This window comes from Schistosoma mansoni, chromosome 5 (assembly GCF_000237925.1).
Source record: "Schistosoma mansoni strain Puerto Rico chromosome 5, complete genome".
Lineage (NCBI taxonomy): Eukaryota > Metazoa > Platyhelminthes > Trematoda > Strigeidida > Schistosomatidae > Schistosoma > Schistosoma mansoni.
The window spans coordinates 5,100,199-5,116,471 of NC_031499.1; the positions used below are offsets into that span (position 1 = coordinate 5,100,199).

At 37.7% G+C, this 16,273-nt stretch overlaps 2 protein-coding genes across 2 annotated transcripts; one reads left to right on the forward strand and one right to left on the reverse strand.

Annotated features, from left to right (window-relative positions):
* Positions 1 to 1,845: 1,845 nt before the first annotated feature.
* On the forward strand, positions 1,846 to 6,218 carry Smp_064510 (putative rna-binding protein nob1; the record flags this gene model as incomplete). Its single annotated transcript, XM_018797711.1, has 7 exons — positions 1,846 to 1,917; positions 1,960 to 2,092; positions 2,134 to 2,255; positions 2,299 to 2,516; positions 3,387 to 3,557; positions 5,613 to 5,754; positions 5,794 to 6,218. 7 exons carry the CDS (start codon positions 1,846 to 1,848, stop codon positions 6,175 to 6,177), a joined length of 1,242 nt encoding a protein of 413 aa, XP_018652725.1. The 3' UTR covers positions 6,178 to 6,218.
* Positions 6,219 to 8,142: 1,924 nt separating this feature from the next.
* On the reverse strand, positions 8,143 to 15,558 carry Smp_064500 (hypothetical protein; the record flags this gene model as incomplete). Its single annotated transcript, XM_018797712.1, has 4 exons — positions 15,469 to 15,558; positions 13,683 to 13,758; positions 12,397 to 12,734; positions 8,143 to 8,407 (listed from the first exon to the last, which is right to left on the reverse strand). Exons 2-4 carry the CDS (start codon positions 13,749 to 13,751, stop codon positions 8,143 to 8,145), a joined length of 672 nt encoding a protein of 223 aa, XP_018652726.1. The 5' UTR covers positions 13,752 to 13,758; positions 15,469 to 15,558.
* Positions 15,559 to 16,273: the final 715 nt, after the last annotated feature.

Genomic DNA, 16,273 nt, shown 5'->3' on the forward strand with positions numbered 1-16,273 from the left:
CATGCATGCTCTGAAGACTGTACAACACAAAGGACGTTATTACAAGAATATATTAATTAAAGGAGATACAAACGAAAGTAGAACCACTGCCGCATGGGCCAGTGGCGTATCATTGACTGATGCGCGTTGATTGTCTTTGACCTTGACAAGGATGGATGATCTGTTCGATATTCAGTGACCCAACTGCCGGATGATTTGGCTAGGGTTCAGTGACATTTCACTTGCCCTACAGGACCCCTATGTATACCTCTTTTTGAAAAATATCACTCAATAATCACTCAACATTTCACTGGCCCTATAGTCCTAAATACATTAGCAGTGTGTTCAGACATTATGGAATTAGATTTATATAAACGTGCGAAAAAATATGATGACACTCAAAGTTATTTCAAAATATAAAAACGTATCTATGTTAACGTTAAAGCAAGTACAAACTTACATGTTATCCTATAGCATACTGAATCGCATTCGGCTCACCAATGAACAGATTAATATATGTGAGAAACTTTCAAGACTGGTGTTTGAATCTTTTCGAATGAAATCATCCAACGATGTGGACCCTAAAAAGAAAATTTTTCTTGTTAACAGCTTACATATGATATAAAATTGATAACATGTCTAGTCATAGCATCAGACTGGTCCTGTCGCGAATTGAAACGTGATCTGACCAGGATTCTTGACCTGTTACACTAACCTAGTAGTTTACCTTGTGAATGTACGGTGTTTATAAGTGATACTGAGAACTTAAATACCATTCATCGAGAGAGATTATTTTTCTCTGGAGTTTGAAACTTGAAAATATGTTAGTCACACTACCGAATTTCGCACCACACGAGTGGTTGGGTCATATGTTGTTTTGAAGGTCAGTGGGTCGTATTCTTGGAACAACACCAATGGATTGCTAGAGGACTTTGTTTCGATGATTTTTACTTTGCATGTATTACACAAATTTGTCGTTGGGCTTTTCGATATAATTAAGTCCCACTGTGTAGTTGGATATACATATACATGTTTATTTTAAAATAAGCATAGACCTTGGTTGTAATACAACTGACTCTCATTAAAAAAGCAATCAAAATTTGATCCTAGTTCTTAATTAACAATTAGATTTTTCCGCAATTAGTTAACATTCTACTGTTATTATATTAGTATTTTGTACAAGGGAACTTCTACTGCATACAAATTCATTCGCTGAGATTTTGCAAATATATTAGTCCTAATTAAGAACTTATACTGCGTAATCTTTTTGAATCAAATAATAAGGTAATTTGTTAGATTTAAACATCTGTTCACATTAATAAAAGTAAACTTGAATCTCAAAAGCTTTGTGTTTATGGAGCTTTAACATGGCCACTTAGACACTTGAGTGTTGATCGTTCATGTGGAGTCCATACACCAACTAAATAGCAGTATCACTGCTCGCACTAATCTTTGCTCATTGTGTAACCCGGATTTTATAATTCGGTAATGTTATACTTAGCGGAACACAATAGTATTGAAAGCACTCATCAGCTACATCTTTTCTATCATCTCTGTGCTTATATTGATAGAATAGTGATGTACTAACACCCCTGAGTCAATGAACCAAAATTAAAATAAAGCCTCATGCATTTCACGTGAGGCTCAGTAACAGATAACTTGTATGGTATCATCAGCCGAGTGAAAATTATCAATAACTGGTCCTTAGAATGCTTGAAATCCGAAAAGTGGATTCAAGATGGTAATAGTATAATACAGTACGAGGTACTAATATTATCACGATAAAGATATATTACTTGTTTTTGTACTACTTTTCACTGTCAACTTGCTTTCTTTTTCTGGCTGATCTCCTTAGCTTCGTTATTCATGGTTCTTAATGAGCGTACTTCGCATATTGTTGTTGATACAGCACCTTTTTTAAAACGTACACGTCTTGAGGTAAGTGATGTTCGTAAAATGTTTCATAATACGCGTTTCTAGACCTTCGGTGCAATTATTTACACCATACCACAGGTTTTATCTGAAATAAAAGATGTTCAAACACGTGAATATATGAATTGTTTGCCATATGCCTTGAATTGTCAAGTACCAGAAACTAATTCTATTAACATAAGTAAATATCGAGAATCTCCCGTAGCTTATTTATTATCATAGTTAAAGGCATTGCAAAACAAACTGGAGATCTGTCAGTTCTTTCTGCAACAGATATTAATTTGATCGCTTTAACTTATGAACTGCATAAAAGATATATAGGTGAACCAAAACTTAAGGAAGTGGTAAGTCGTTATTATGTCACTATACATATACCCATGCCATCAGAAACCTTTGCCCAGTAACCTTGGGTCTTTAGCTCGTTGTGAATTGCCGAAATCGGACACAGAATGTATTCCATCCATTGATGTATGTGATGAGACAAAAACATCTGGAACTGAAACTAGTGATACTGAAGCATCTGAACCGGATGATGATGATTGGATAACAGAAAATAACTTTGACGAGAAAGCCATGACTAATTTCGGGCTTGGAGGAAAAATTGCGTATGCTAACCTTTTTGATAGTGTCTGGTTGTTTTTATTTGTTCAATTCAAATTTCATAAACGGTCTTAAACCAATATATTTCAGTTGACCTGTGTAGTTTTGTACGCTGCGTCTTCAGATGCAATTGCGCAATGTTTAGGGTAGTGCCTAGCAGAATAAAATTTGGATTTGTTACACAGTGAACACATCACATTTTTAAATGGCTGACCTTTGGGTCTAATATTTTTATGATGTAAATGTGACAATGCCTCAATAGCCCTGTAGGTAATATTGTCCATGCCCAACTTTTAATGACAGTCGATACAAGAACGGATTAGATGTATGGCGTCGTTACATTTAGTAAATTTCCCCAAACGCTAACTTTTCATTCACTGATCTTGTGAAAATTTCCACTAATTTATATATTCTCTTGTGCAAATGCTGCTAATATTCTGCAAAGTGATTCAGCCAATAGTTTGAAGTTTTTTATCCTCTTCCGTTCGCTTTAGCTTGGACATGCAAGTAAAACTACTACATTTTAAGTTCTAGAACTGATACATACTTTTTATAACAGGGATTCATCCTTCTTGAATCGTATCTTAGCGTAATGCTCTTTATTACCACTGATACTGTTACTAATTTCATTGCCCTGGCATTTGTCTGGTTGTGTCTATATGTTCTAGCAACTTAAACCAATAAATATAAGTGATAAACTGTACGTTGATTATAACTGATTGCCTGACACAACCAGTACATCTGTAAGCTGAAAATACTAAGTATTATTTGATAAACAAGGTACAGTAGATCAAATGATTCTTAATTCTCTTTATTCTTATGCTATTATTAGTTTTTATGGATTTTTTTCTTGATTCAAATGTATTTTGTTTTAGAGATTTACTGGAACCAATCAATGAAGTTGAAACAAATGTTGTAGCTTGCCTGACAACTGATTTTGCTATGCAAAATGTTCTTTTCCATGCAGGTCTCGACATAGTAAGCATAAATGGTTTGCGTATTCGTCAACCAAGAACACATCTACTTTGGTGCTGTGCTTGCTTTAAGTGAGTCTAGAAAATACGTGGTTTACATCTACCTAATGATTAATAGTGGTCGAAAGATCAAGTTTATAAGTGATCTACTAATATGATTACTCGTATATTACCATGTTCAACTACCACCAGCCTATATTCTCCATTGCGATTTGCGTCGAAATAGGTTGTAAAAAGGCTTCAGGATGGTCAAACTAGGACAAAGCATTAGTCTATGGTATTATTGACCATTGGTGGATAAAAGACTATCCAATGGTCGTTTTCACCATAAAATCGTAATCACTTATTATACATCGTTTGGTGACAGCTAAAAATCAGTCGCCATAGTGCAAGTGTATTCATCGTTTAATCCTACTTTACTTTTAAAACTATATTTTCTATGTTTAGTTATTTTCACAATTAGAGACTCCATTATTTCTTCGACTACTGTACTAATACATCTTATTAATTTACTCATATCCTGCATTGATGTTGGAATTTGAACTAATGCACATCCGGGACTTATTTATTTGCTTTTAAATTGTAATTAATTCGAAGTGTTCAGTACAAATATTTCCATTGCTCACTTATAGTTAATAAGTTTTCAGTGCATCAGTCATGCAGTGTAGAACTTGACACATCTGCGTCACAGCGAGATAAAATTACCAAGACAAATCCAAGAGTAGTCGACTAGTATCAGTATTCGTAGTGATATGAAAGATTCTATGTAGAAAAAGTAAAGTAACGTATAGGATTTCAGGACTCAGAAACCAAAGAAAAATAAGGAGTAAATACACCTGCGCCATTGAAGATGATTCTCAGCGACCCAAAGTCTTTAACCACTGGTTACATTAGTTGCACAGACCCCAACCAAATAACCTGTACTTATATTTTATTTTATTTAAACACATAAATATTGGTACAAAAAAGCACCGGATACACATGCGCCTCACAAATCAAATGAGATTTGTGTGAGGGCTGTGATACTGCCCAGGTGCCCAGACTGAAACAGGTGGTTTTCTTAGGGGGCCACACCCCGAGCCTTTGATCTGAAGGTCTAGTCCACAAGGCAGTGGAACATCGTGAGGCGATGCATTCCCATAGTAGCCGGTGACCAACGATAGGTTCATACGCCATTTTTTCCTCCAGGATACTGAAGCCCATGTGCACCATTGGTTTGGAATCAGGGTTTTCCAACTCCCCTAGGTGGACATCCCGTGTCCAACCCGATTAAAGCGCCGTACATTCGCTCTTCTTCCTCTCAATTTCGTAAACAACACCGGTGCCACGAGAAGGCAGTGAGTAGGACTTCCCTGGCAGAGGCTATATATTCGCACGGCCATGCGAGAGCGTTTCGAGAGGGCTCATTCCAACAGTCGATGATTTTATGGAACAGCACCAAATTTTAGTTTGGCCGCCCCTAGTTTTCTTTGAACCACAGCATCAAACAGGCCGATGATTGAGTATACTTGATACGTCTCAGCCACCTCGCCTGGTAATCTATTTCCTCGACCGATTTCCTATGTGTACCTGGTATCCTATGTCTGACTCAATGATCTCAAAATACGAGATCAATAGTCTGAAGACATCCATAGCCGGATACTAGTATCCTTCATTCCTAAGAAACATGTTTTACACCTATAGAGCAGAACAAAGCATACTACTGCACAGTAAACTTGCCATTTGTTTACTAGACATATTCTCGTCTACCCCACAGGTAACGCAAGTTGGCAAAAGCCAACCGAGTTTTTTTAATTCCGTGTCATGATTTCAGTAAACACCAGCCGACCAGGTATAGTGTTTTATTTGTAGGACTTTAACTATTTTACTGAGTAAGTAGTTGGCTTGCCCCAGTGAAAATCAGCTCAGATCTTACTAATATACTCAATTTATACCTGTGAGGCACTCGTGACAATCTTAGTCGAATTTAGGAACTGACAACATCTAAAAAGAAAAATCAAGCTTTAAGTGATTAGATATTGTCCGTTAATGAATTTATCACATAACGCCTCACTATCCTGCTTGACATAAATGAACCTTAATGAATTTTAATGATTAAGATCAATTTTTTGCATTTTACTACTACAGGCCTACTAAGCGTACAGACACCTACTTTTGTCCATGGTGTGGCCATGCTAGTCTACGTCGAATTCCAGTTACTTTACACGAAGATGGTCAATTAGAATTCCACTTTGCAAAAAAATTTGTGCCTAGACGGCGCGGTGTAAAAGTAAGTTGTATATACTAAATGTCATTTTTTTACCCGTAGCAACCAGTGAGAATCCCAAAGGGTGGAAAGTATGCTGATGAACCAATTTATTGTGCAGACCAACGTATTCCTGACCGAAGACCAGCTCGTCCTAAAAATCCAAAAGTGGTTCCAGTAGCTACTAATGGCTTATTAGGATTTGAAGATGAGGAACTATCCAATGTTTTGGAATTCCAATGTAATTTAAGCAATGCGTCATCAGTAGTGTTCCCATTAAATGACGTTACTAGTCGATCTGCACTCTGTGGTATCCGATCTGACCATCAAATACCAAGCAGAAGCTTTTTACAAGGTATACATGCTGAGCATGGCCTTAAACCAACAAGAGGCAAGGCTCATATAGTTAGACCAAGAACAGGAAATAAGAAGAAACATAAATCTTAAATATTATTTTCCTGATTTCTAAAATATACATTATTTTATCGAAATATGTTTCTTTTTCTTAGTTTTCCAATAGTCATAAACCTTTGTTCGTGCATTTGAAGTAGTTATAGAAGGAAATAATTTTCGAACGGCAACTAAACCCAAGTCTACCAGCCAAAAGGTGCGATTTATGGGACCAGATTTAAAAATCAAGCACATCCTAATTTCTTTTGTCACCACTTACAAATAATTTGTCATCAGATAAACGTTAATGTGTTCTAACTACTTTCACACCTTACTGTCTTCGGAAATAGAATATGCCCTTTGTTAGCTAAGCAGTAGAGTTATGTAGTTTTATCAGCCTATAGTTTTGTACTAACAAACCTCTGTATTGTTGCTTTTACAGTAACAAGAGGACATATCAAGTGATAAGTCCACATGATTAATCAAGAAATGGCTTTCATTCCTATAGGTTAGGACACACGAATGGCGGCTTAGCTTTCCAAGGGAAATATATATGATTCGCAAAGTCGTGCATAGAGGACAGCTTAGAGACGCATTTCAATTGAGGACCGGAGTCAGACAAAGCTGCTTACTCTCCCCCTTCCTCTTCCTTCTGGTGGTCGACTGAATTATGAAGACATCGACATCTGAGGGGAAGCACATATTACAATGGACAAATTGGATGCAACTGGACGATTTGGACTTCGCAGATGACCTAGCTCTCCTATTCCATATGCAACAGCAGCCTCTGCATTATCAGGCCTCAACATACACAAGGGAAAAAGCAACGTCCTCAAGCAAAGCATGGATAACACTAGCCCAACCACATTTGATGGAGAGTCTCTAGAGGGGGTGGGAGATTTCACATACCTGGACAGCATCATTGATAAACAAGAAAGATCCGATGCAGACGTAAATGCGAGGAATGACAAAGCAGGGGCGGCACTCCTATAGTTGAAGAACATATAGAGCTCAAAACAACTGCCAACCAATATAAAATTTGGAATCTTCAATACGAGCGTCAAGACAGTTTTACTATACGGAGCTGAAACTTGGAGAACTACCACAACCATCACCAAAAAAGGTGAAAGTATCTACAAACAATTGTCTACGCAAGATGTCGAATGTGTGTTGACTGGATACCATCAGCAACAGCCTTCTGTTGGAGAGGACAAACGAGCTTCCATCTGAAAAGATGCTGAGAATGGACAGAATATACATTGCAGAAATTAAACTGCATCGTGAGGCAATCGCTAACTTTGAGTCCTGAAGGGAAACGGAAAAGATGAAGACCAAAGAACACACTGGGTGGAGAATTGGAAACGAACGTGAAAAGAATGAGTATCAACTGGAAAGGATTGACCACGGCAGAGTTGGATGGAGAATGCTAGTGGGCGGCTTATGCTGCTTCACGAAGGGTAACAGGCGTAAGCAATATGTCATTCGGTTTGGTCGGTAAGCTGCCTTTCTCATTCATTCTTTCCACTCGAGTGGCCGGTTGAGCTCATATGAAAAGCAAATTATGTATCAGTTCTAACACTCGCATACTGCGTCACAACATTAATAGCATCAATTAACGTTGAAGACAAATATACATGAGATTATCTCTTACTTGTATCTTTTTATTGTCTTGAGGACCATATGCCAAAGGATACAATTTTTAGCCGCTTCTCCTGAAGAAGCTAAGATGAACGATTCTAACAGGTACTATCTAATTGTTATGATTTAAATACAACCATCACATCAGTTCTAACGTAACACTGAAATCAAAGTGAGATTATTTCAACTGCTAATGGATGTTTCGAAAAAATAGTCAACTTAAATCAGAAAATAATGTTTAAAAAAATTCAGCATCCTTGTGCAATTTCTGGATATGAAATGAAAGTTACGATAAACAAAACCCATTTCTTGACAAAATAAACATAAATTAGACAATAAGTTCTTCTACAATACAAGAACTGTACAAAGTGTTTTCCAAATAAATTATATGGCTGTGCCTCTTTCAAGGTTTTGTTTAATTTCAGCTGTATATTTCCCATAATGTCGGTCAAGTAACTCATTGTATCGTTTGTTACGCTCATTAATATAGTCAATATCAGCATCTGCATCGAATGGACGTCTCCGACTGTAAGCTTTACGCTTGACACCTTGTTCAATTATTTGTTTAGCTAGACGCTCAACAGCTTCAGGTGCGTCTTTGCGATCTGTTAATCCTATTGTATCAGCAGTTGGAAAGGCTAAATCTCCCCTGAAGAAGGAAAACAAAAGTTTGTGTTAGAATTGATAGAAATAACAATACTAATCTAATCAATTATTGTGTTCCTCTTTTTGTGAAAGTAAATCATAGCATCAATTAATTTGGGAGGTACGTGTTTAGCATCAAGTTGTCACCAACTCAACACAGCAAGATAAAATTGTCAAGACCAATCCCAGTGTAACTGATGATATAAAAGATGAGTTTTAAAGAAAACTTCCCGACCTTCTCCGAAAAGCTAGGCGCTTTGATGTAGTAATAGTGGCTGGTGACTAATGCTCAAGTAGGTAAACTAAGCGAAAGGGAAAGACACCTGGGTGGATCTTATGGTGTCGTGGCTAAAAGAACAGATAATGGCGACCGTCTGTTGCAGCTATGCCCAGATAACCGCCTGCTTCTTGCAAATACTAACTTTAAGCATAAGGAAAAACATCTTTTGACATGGCGACCACCGAATTCGTCCAAACGTTGGACACAAATAGGTCACATCGCTATCAACCACCGATGGAGGGGTTCGATAGAAGACTGTCGCTCATCCTGCAGCACATGTCTAGATTCAGATCATGCTCTAGTGCAAGCGCGTATTAGTCTGCGTCTTACTGGACGTAAGAGAAATGCTGCAAGGAAGCCTCTAAGGGTTCTACTTAATGATAGGCAAGCTAAGAATATATTTCAGGAACAACTAGAAAAACAGTTAGGCAAACATGTAAGTTGTGCCCACCCCGAGGCAGTGTGTAATGACATCCGAAAAGCTGTGGAAACAGCAGCGATATCTGCTAGTAAGGTAAACCATAAGGTTAGGGAGAAACACTGGATCTCAGCAGCATCTACCGCACTGATAGATGCTCGAAAACGCATCGCATCTGGCTCTGAACATAACGAAGAGCGGAGTCAACTTAAGCGCAGGCTAATAAGAAGCCTACGCAATGATCGTGAACAGTGGTGGGTAGCGAAAGCAAGAGAGATAGAAAAGGCAGCGGCAATAGGTAACAGCAGGCAACCGTTCAAACTTGTTAAAGAAACCGGTATTAGGAACCCAACTATCAGCGAAACTATCTTGGAAAAAGATGGATATATTATTCATTCTCTACCCAGGAGATTGGATCAATGGGCAAAACACTGTTGGGATCAGTTCAACTGCCTTCGGCCACACTTCAGTTTTCCACGATCTCCAAACGTCCTGAATGGCAAGTTAATGTAAATCCTCCAACTCTTTACGAGGTTAAAAAAGCTATCGGAAATCTGAAGCGAAGGAGAACAGCAGGCCGTGACAGGTTTACCCCTGATATTTTTAAGGATGGCGGTCTAGTATTAGCAACGAGATTGACTGAGGTCTTAGGTAGAATCTGGAGACTGGACGTAATTCAATCTGACTGGTCTCAATCACTGATTGCGCCAATCTATAAGAAAGGACAAAAGTCCTCTTTGACACCGTTGATCGTGAGGTTCTATGACAGTGTTTGTCACTGAGAGGAGTACCAAAGAAACACATTAACCTTATAAAGGCTCTCTACTCGAACACAACTGGTTGAGTGAGAGCCTATGGCGAACTGTCATCAGAATTGATTACTACAAGTGGTGTTCGTCAGGGCTGTCTACTCTCCCCATTCTTGTTTAACTTTGTCGTTGATATGCTTTTAGAGATATCACTTTCATCATCTAAATCTCCTGGAGTTGAACTTTTACCGGGAGACTCACTTGTTGACCCAGAATACGCCGATAACATAGTTCTATTTGGTGAAGACGCTGACAAAATGCAGAGTCTTCTGACCACTATAAGCAACTATGTAGGCATGTTCGGGATGCGATTCTCTCCCTCGAAGTGCAAAATGTTACTTCAGGATTGGGTTGCATCGACACCCGAGCTAATGATAGAGAGTGAAGTAGTTGAGCGTGTTGACCGCTTCACTTATCTTGGGAGTCTCATCAGCCCTTGTGGTCTGTTGTGTGACGAAATCTCAGCACGGATACAGAAGGCTCGTCTAGCTTTCGCCAACTTGCGTCATTTATGGCGTAGGCGAGATATCCGTCTAGCAACCAAAGGACGGGTTTACTGTGCAGCAGTTTGTTCCGTCCTACTTTATGGCAGTGAAACATGGTCGATAGGAGCAAAGGATATTCGTAGGCTACTAGTATTCGATCCTGGAACCACCGAGTAAGTAATGCAATTGTTAGGAAACGGATACTAGGTAAGGATGGCAAATCGATTGAAGTGGTGAAACTTCGTCAGTTGAGATGGCTGGGACATGTGTTACGTATGCCCAACCACTGACTGCCCCGACGTGCAATGTTTTATGGCGAAAGAGTAGGTTGGAAGACCGCCGCCAGACCAAAACGTGGCACAAATCCATGAAGTCACTGACAAGTGAACTGAGTCATGTTGGTAGGTGTAGACTACCTGGTTGGGACTCGCGAGATGATAGCGATCGATGGTTAGAGACCTTGAATGACATGGCTCAAAATCGTTTGCAATGGCGCAGGTGCATCCATTCTTTGTGTTATGCCAAATTCTAATCTTCTGAATTCTTCATGTCCCAATCTTTTTTTTCTCTTTCCAGAGTTATTTCACTGGATTATACTCCTTCAATAACATCTTCAAACCATAAACTTTCACATAATGCTTATACTTTTACTACTTCTACCACTATGTGATTTGAATCGACAACTGGATCTCTGTGTTAATGTGGTATGGCAACTCAAACTGATGTACGCACGTACGAAGTTCTTTGCGACTGACTGAACTACTTCTGTCAAAGATTTGCAACTTCATCAACCGACTTTCCAAATTTATCTAGTATCCTATGCCTTACATCAACATTGGTCACATGTTAGTCCCAAAATATTTGAGCAACGCTTTCAAGATACCTATGAAGAAGAACTTGAAGTCTGCGCACACTTCTTACTTTTATTCGCCATGATTCACAACCCATAAAGTAGAACAGGGAGGAGTGCTGAACAGTATAAATGCCCTTTGGTTGGTAGACTGGTATATCATGTGAGACACAAGTGAAGCAAGTTGAAAAACGCCGAATGGGCTATCAGAACGTGTGCCGAGATTTCGTCAGACAGCCACTCAGCAGGGTTGATGAGGCTTTCAAGATAAGTGAAGTGGTCGATGTATTTAGTTATTTTACTTCCCATCGCCAGTTCGACGGTTAACCCAGACCAGTTTTGGAGCGATATTTTGCACTTAGAAGGGAAGAAACGGATCCCGAAGATGTTAGCATTGTGGATCAAAGGATGACTTAGCAGATATCGGGTAGTCAGTTTTCTACTATTACTACTATGAAGACATTATATCACTCGATTTATCAACGAGATGGCATTGTTGAGATGAAAAGCATTAGGATGGGATGAAACACAAGACTATTTTAATTTAATGTGACATTTATTTATTCTACTTCTAATTTAATGTGAAATCTGCTTAGAATAAAATTTGATTTATTTTAGTATGATATTTATTCACTATAGTGTTCTTTTATATTAAATTGGTGTAATATTTGTTTGGCCTAACATGCAGCACACTTTCTTATTGATCCTGCGTAAAATTTATTTTTATTCTTCCCTTATTTCGGTTATATATTATATTTATTAACTAATCATCAAGGCTAGTATAATCTATTCAGACATAAATAGATGTATTCGACTAAAGCAACCGAATTCTCAAAAGATTAATAAAATCTTCATTATCTCAGTTTTTCCTTACGTCGCGTTAATCCCAGTTTTCTTTATGCTTTAGGTACCAGTTTCCATAGTTATACGAAGAAAAAACAAGGATGGAATTTTCTTTTATTAGGGATATAGGAAATATGGATCCCTCATAGATTCCGTTTGGAATATAATACAAAAATATGAAGGGTAGTGGGTAGAGTGGGATTCGGACTTAGTGGTTGAGAGTTGAATACCTTAACCCATGGAATTATGGTCTAATGAAAATAAATTTGCAACATAACATAAACATTCTGAACACACATGTAACTTACAGTTTTTCTTTCTCCTTTTGATAAGCAACCAAATCTGGTTTAATCTGTTTAGTCATTTTAAGATATTTACGATGTGATGCATCAGCATATGTTGAAAATCCTTCATCTGTATTACATTTTTTTCTTCGTCTTGTTTCAAGACGATCGGCTATCTCTGCACTAACATTTAATGCACGCATTCGATCTGGATCAATTTTTTGTTGATTACATTCCAATCTAAATATTTCATCTCCTTCCTCCCATTGTAATCGTTTTTGTCGTACTTCCCAGTTTGATGGAAGTTTTGATCGCTTATCCTCTTCAACAACTTGAATATGATTAGATTTTCGAGCCTCATTCTAGACGAAAAAGGTGAGAAACTCTTAAATTTGTTTTACTTTTATAAACAATCACTGTAATCAGTATTACAAGTTATTTCGCCAGTATAATATAATTTGCAAACCCAGTATCTTGATTATTCGCAAAACGTTTTTTTTCAGGAGCGCGAATAATTGAAATATGTAGTGACGAAGCGAATACTGAGCGTTGTGTCCTTCGGAATTGTTTTACAGACTTATCGTTTACACGTTTATTACATATTTATTTATTTGTTTTATTTATTTAAACACATAAATATTGGTACAAGGAAGCACCAGATAAATATGCGCCTCACAAATCTCATTTGATTTGTGTGAGGGCTGTGATACTGCCTAGGTGCCCAGACTGAAGCGGGTGGTTTTCTTAGGGGGCCACACCTGGAGCCTTTGACCTAAAGGTCTAGTCCGCAAGGCAGTGGAGCATCGTAAGGAGATACAGTCCCATGGTAGCCGGTGACCAACAGTTGGTTCATACGCCATTCGTTCCATCAGGATCCTGGAGCCCATGTGCACCATTGGTTTGGAATCAGGGTTTTCCAACTCCCCTAGGTGGATCCTCTACATCCACCAACCCGGTGAAAGCGCCGGACATTCGCTTTTCGTCCTCTCACTTTTGTGAACAACTGCCCCGCCGCGAGAAGGCAGTGAGTAGGACTTCCCTGGCAGAGGCTATATATTCGCGTGGCCATATGAGAGTATCTCGAGAGGGAGAGCGGACTCTCCCCACTCTCGGCCGTACCAGGGCATTTGGGGGCCAGTGTCCCAGCCCTTACACAAATAGAATAATTCATGTGGCGTATGTATTTGGTCCCTTATTGTACTCATGTTTATGTATTGAAATAAATAAACTATTTTTTTTAAAGTAGGTTATTAATACGGTTGTTTATACGAATATACTTTTTTATATAATCGAAGAGATTTCGAACCTACCACTCTTAAGTGAAGTTCCCTGAGTTTTTCCATATACTTTGAGGATCCATGGTCCCCCGTTGTGGACATCTTCAGTCTATATAAACGAACAAACAAAATTAATAACAATTATCACTATCGAGTTTTGACTTGACCATTTCAAGTAAATGACTGATTAGGTATTATATATATAATATGAGAGCTACCCGGACTCAAATAACATAGCATTTACATGATTGGATGTATTTCGACCATATTAAATGTTCTGCCTTATTCTTCCGTACTATGTAGACTTAAGTTATTTAGTTCAGGGATTTATGTATATCCTAGAGAAGAGACTCTATACTTTGAGACATCAGAAATCTAGTTTTCTAATCAACAGGACATCACAAACATACTGCTATTATCATAAAATTACCAGGCTTGTGACTTGACATACTTTGTTTGAACAAAAAACTGTCTTTGTGATGTGTTCTATTTTTAAAGCCCAGTCGTACCAGATTAATGTGAAAAGAAATTACGTATAAAGAGCTGGTCAAAATACAGTCGAAACAACTAGAGAAAATATCCGTTTTATTAAAAGCTCTATTTATATACTTGAGTGATAAAATGAAGTATCCCAATGATCAGTCTAACCCACTGCTCTAGAAAAGAAGTGGAAGAGTGAAAGTCAGTCAGTAACAAAGTAGAACTTCGTACGTACATACATCGGTTCAAGTTGCCATACCACATTAGCACAGAGATACAACGGTCGATTCAAATCCCATAATGGTAGAAGTAGTAAGAGTATAAGCAGTAATCCGAAAGATTAGGGTTTGAAGATGTTATTCAAGGAATATAATCCAGTGAAATAAATTCGGAAAGAGAAAAAGAAGAGGGACATGAAGAATCCAGATCAAAGTTTGGAAGAACACAAGAAGTGTATGCGCCTGTTCCATTGCAAACGACTTTAAGCTATGTCATTCAAATTCATTAAGTAAATATTTTTTTGGTAAAGGAGCCCCATTAAACACGACAATACAATCCGAGATCAATAATATGTTACAGCAATAACTTCCGATTTTTCTAATCACTTAAATCAAGTCAGATAGTTTGGACGTAAGCTTTTCCCGGAGTTCGCTTCGGGTAGAAATGCTCGAAACACACTGTGTAGGAATACTGAACGGGGGAAATTTATTGAGAATAATGGCTTTGTAACAAATTATTTTAAATTATTACTTCAGTAACTTTCACGACGTAGACAAATAAAGCCAATAAATTATATCAAAGTCAACATCTACAAGACCTTTCTTAAGCTTAAACATTGAAGGATTTTATAAATGGTACAAATACATCGGAGGGATTCACCTGAACTCCAGGCAAAATAGAGTTAATCGATATGTGTACCATTCTTCAAGTGGATTGATGCCCGCCTGATATACCACTTTAAAGTAATCTGCTAAAAGGAACTAGTGATATATGGAATATAAAACGTTATTTGTATTGGAATATGAAGATTTAAAGGTGCTAACGCAACCTTACCAACATATATGTTGGTTGTAAATTGTAAATATATTTACAATTGCTAATTGATTACCGGTACCTTTAAAAGCCTTAAATAGCCTTTCAATCCAACTCAAATCAACCATAGTTTGTATCACTAATATGGATGCAAATTAGGTTCAGACTGTTAAAGCACAGTCTGTCCTACATAGTAAGAACAATTATTCCCTAAGGACCTAAAGTTACTTTAGTTAATACATAGTGGAAAATAGCCTAAACCTTTATTCAGAAGCACAAAAAATTTTTATATATGAAAACGACGTACAGTGAAGGATATCAGGAGGAATTTTGTAAACAAATAGGGAAGTCCTAATAGAAGAGAAAAGTAACGCACATTACAAAAAACGCTGGGAAGTCGTGTACAATAAGCAATATCTTCCAATTACAATGAGCATCCAACAAAAGAAATATCAAATCACCTGACCAGTTTAGTCACTGAATAAGTGTTTTGGTGCAGTTTTAATACAGAACGGCCGTAGATTGATCAAATAGTGCTTTCTTGAGGATATCGTTACAACTTGCTTAGAAAAAATGGAATCTTACTCTAAATTCGTGGACTCTCTTCCGATAATTTTGTTATTTTGATGTGATATCACGCAGACAGTAATATGCTAAACGTAATCTTATTACTTTATACGGAAAGGGAATAAGGATAAGGTATTTTCTTTATTCTAAAATGCACATTCTGGTAAGGTCACTGACTGACGTATTACTCACCTTTCTTGAAACATTTGAGAACATCAGCTTCCTCAATAATATTTCAGGTATTTGGTTGAACTCAGTGTTTTATTACGGTCTCAAGTATCGATGACGTAAAATGAGAAGGTAAACTTACTCAAGTGATTCAAATGTTTCTGGATTGCTTCATAACTGTTTGGAGTCATAAACTAAAAATCCTGTCAAGTCTTGTTTCGACTAAGTCTGAGGAAGTGGCGTTTTTGTAATGGTTCGATCAATGTTGTTGAACTACAGTTCATTCACGCACAATTTATGGAATACTCGCCAAACACCAACCTGGCACTTGATCATGTGGACCGACATAGAGTTCGTGTCTAAGGTGATCACTAACT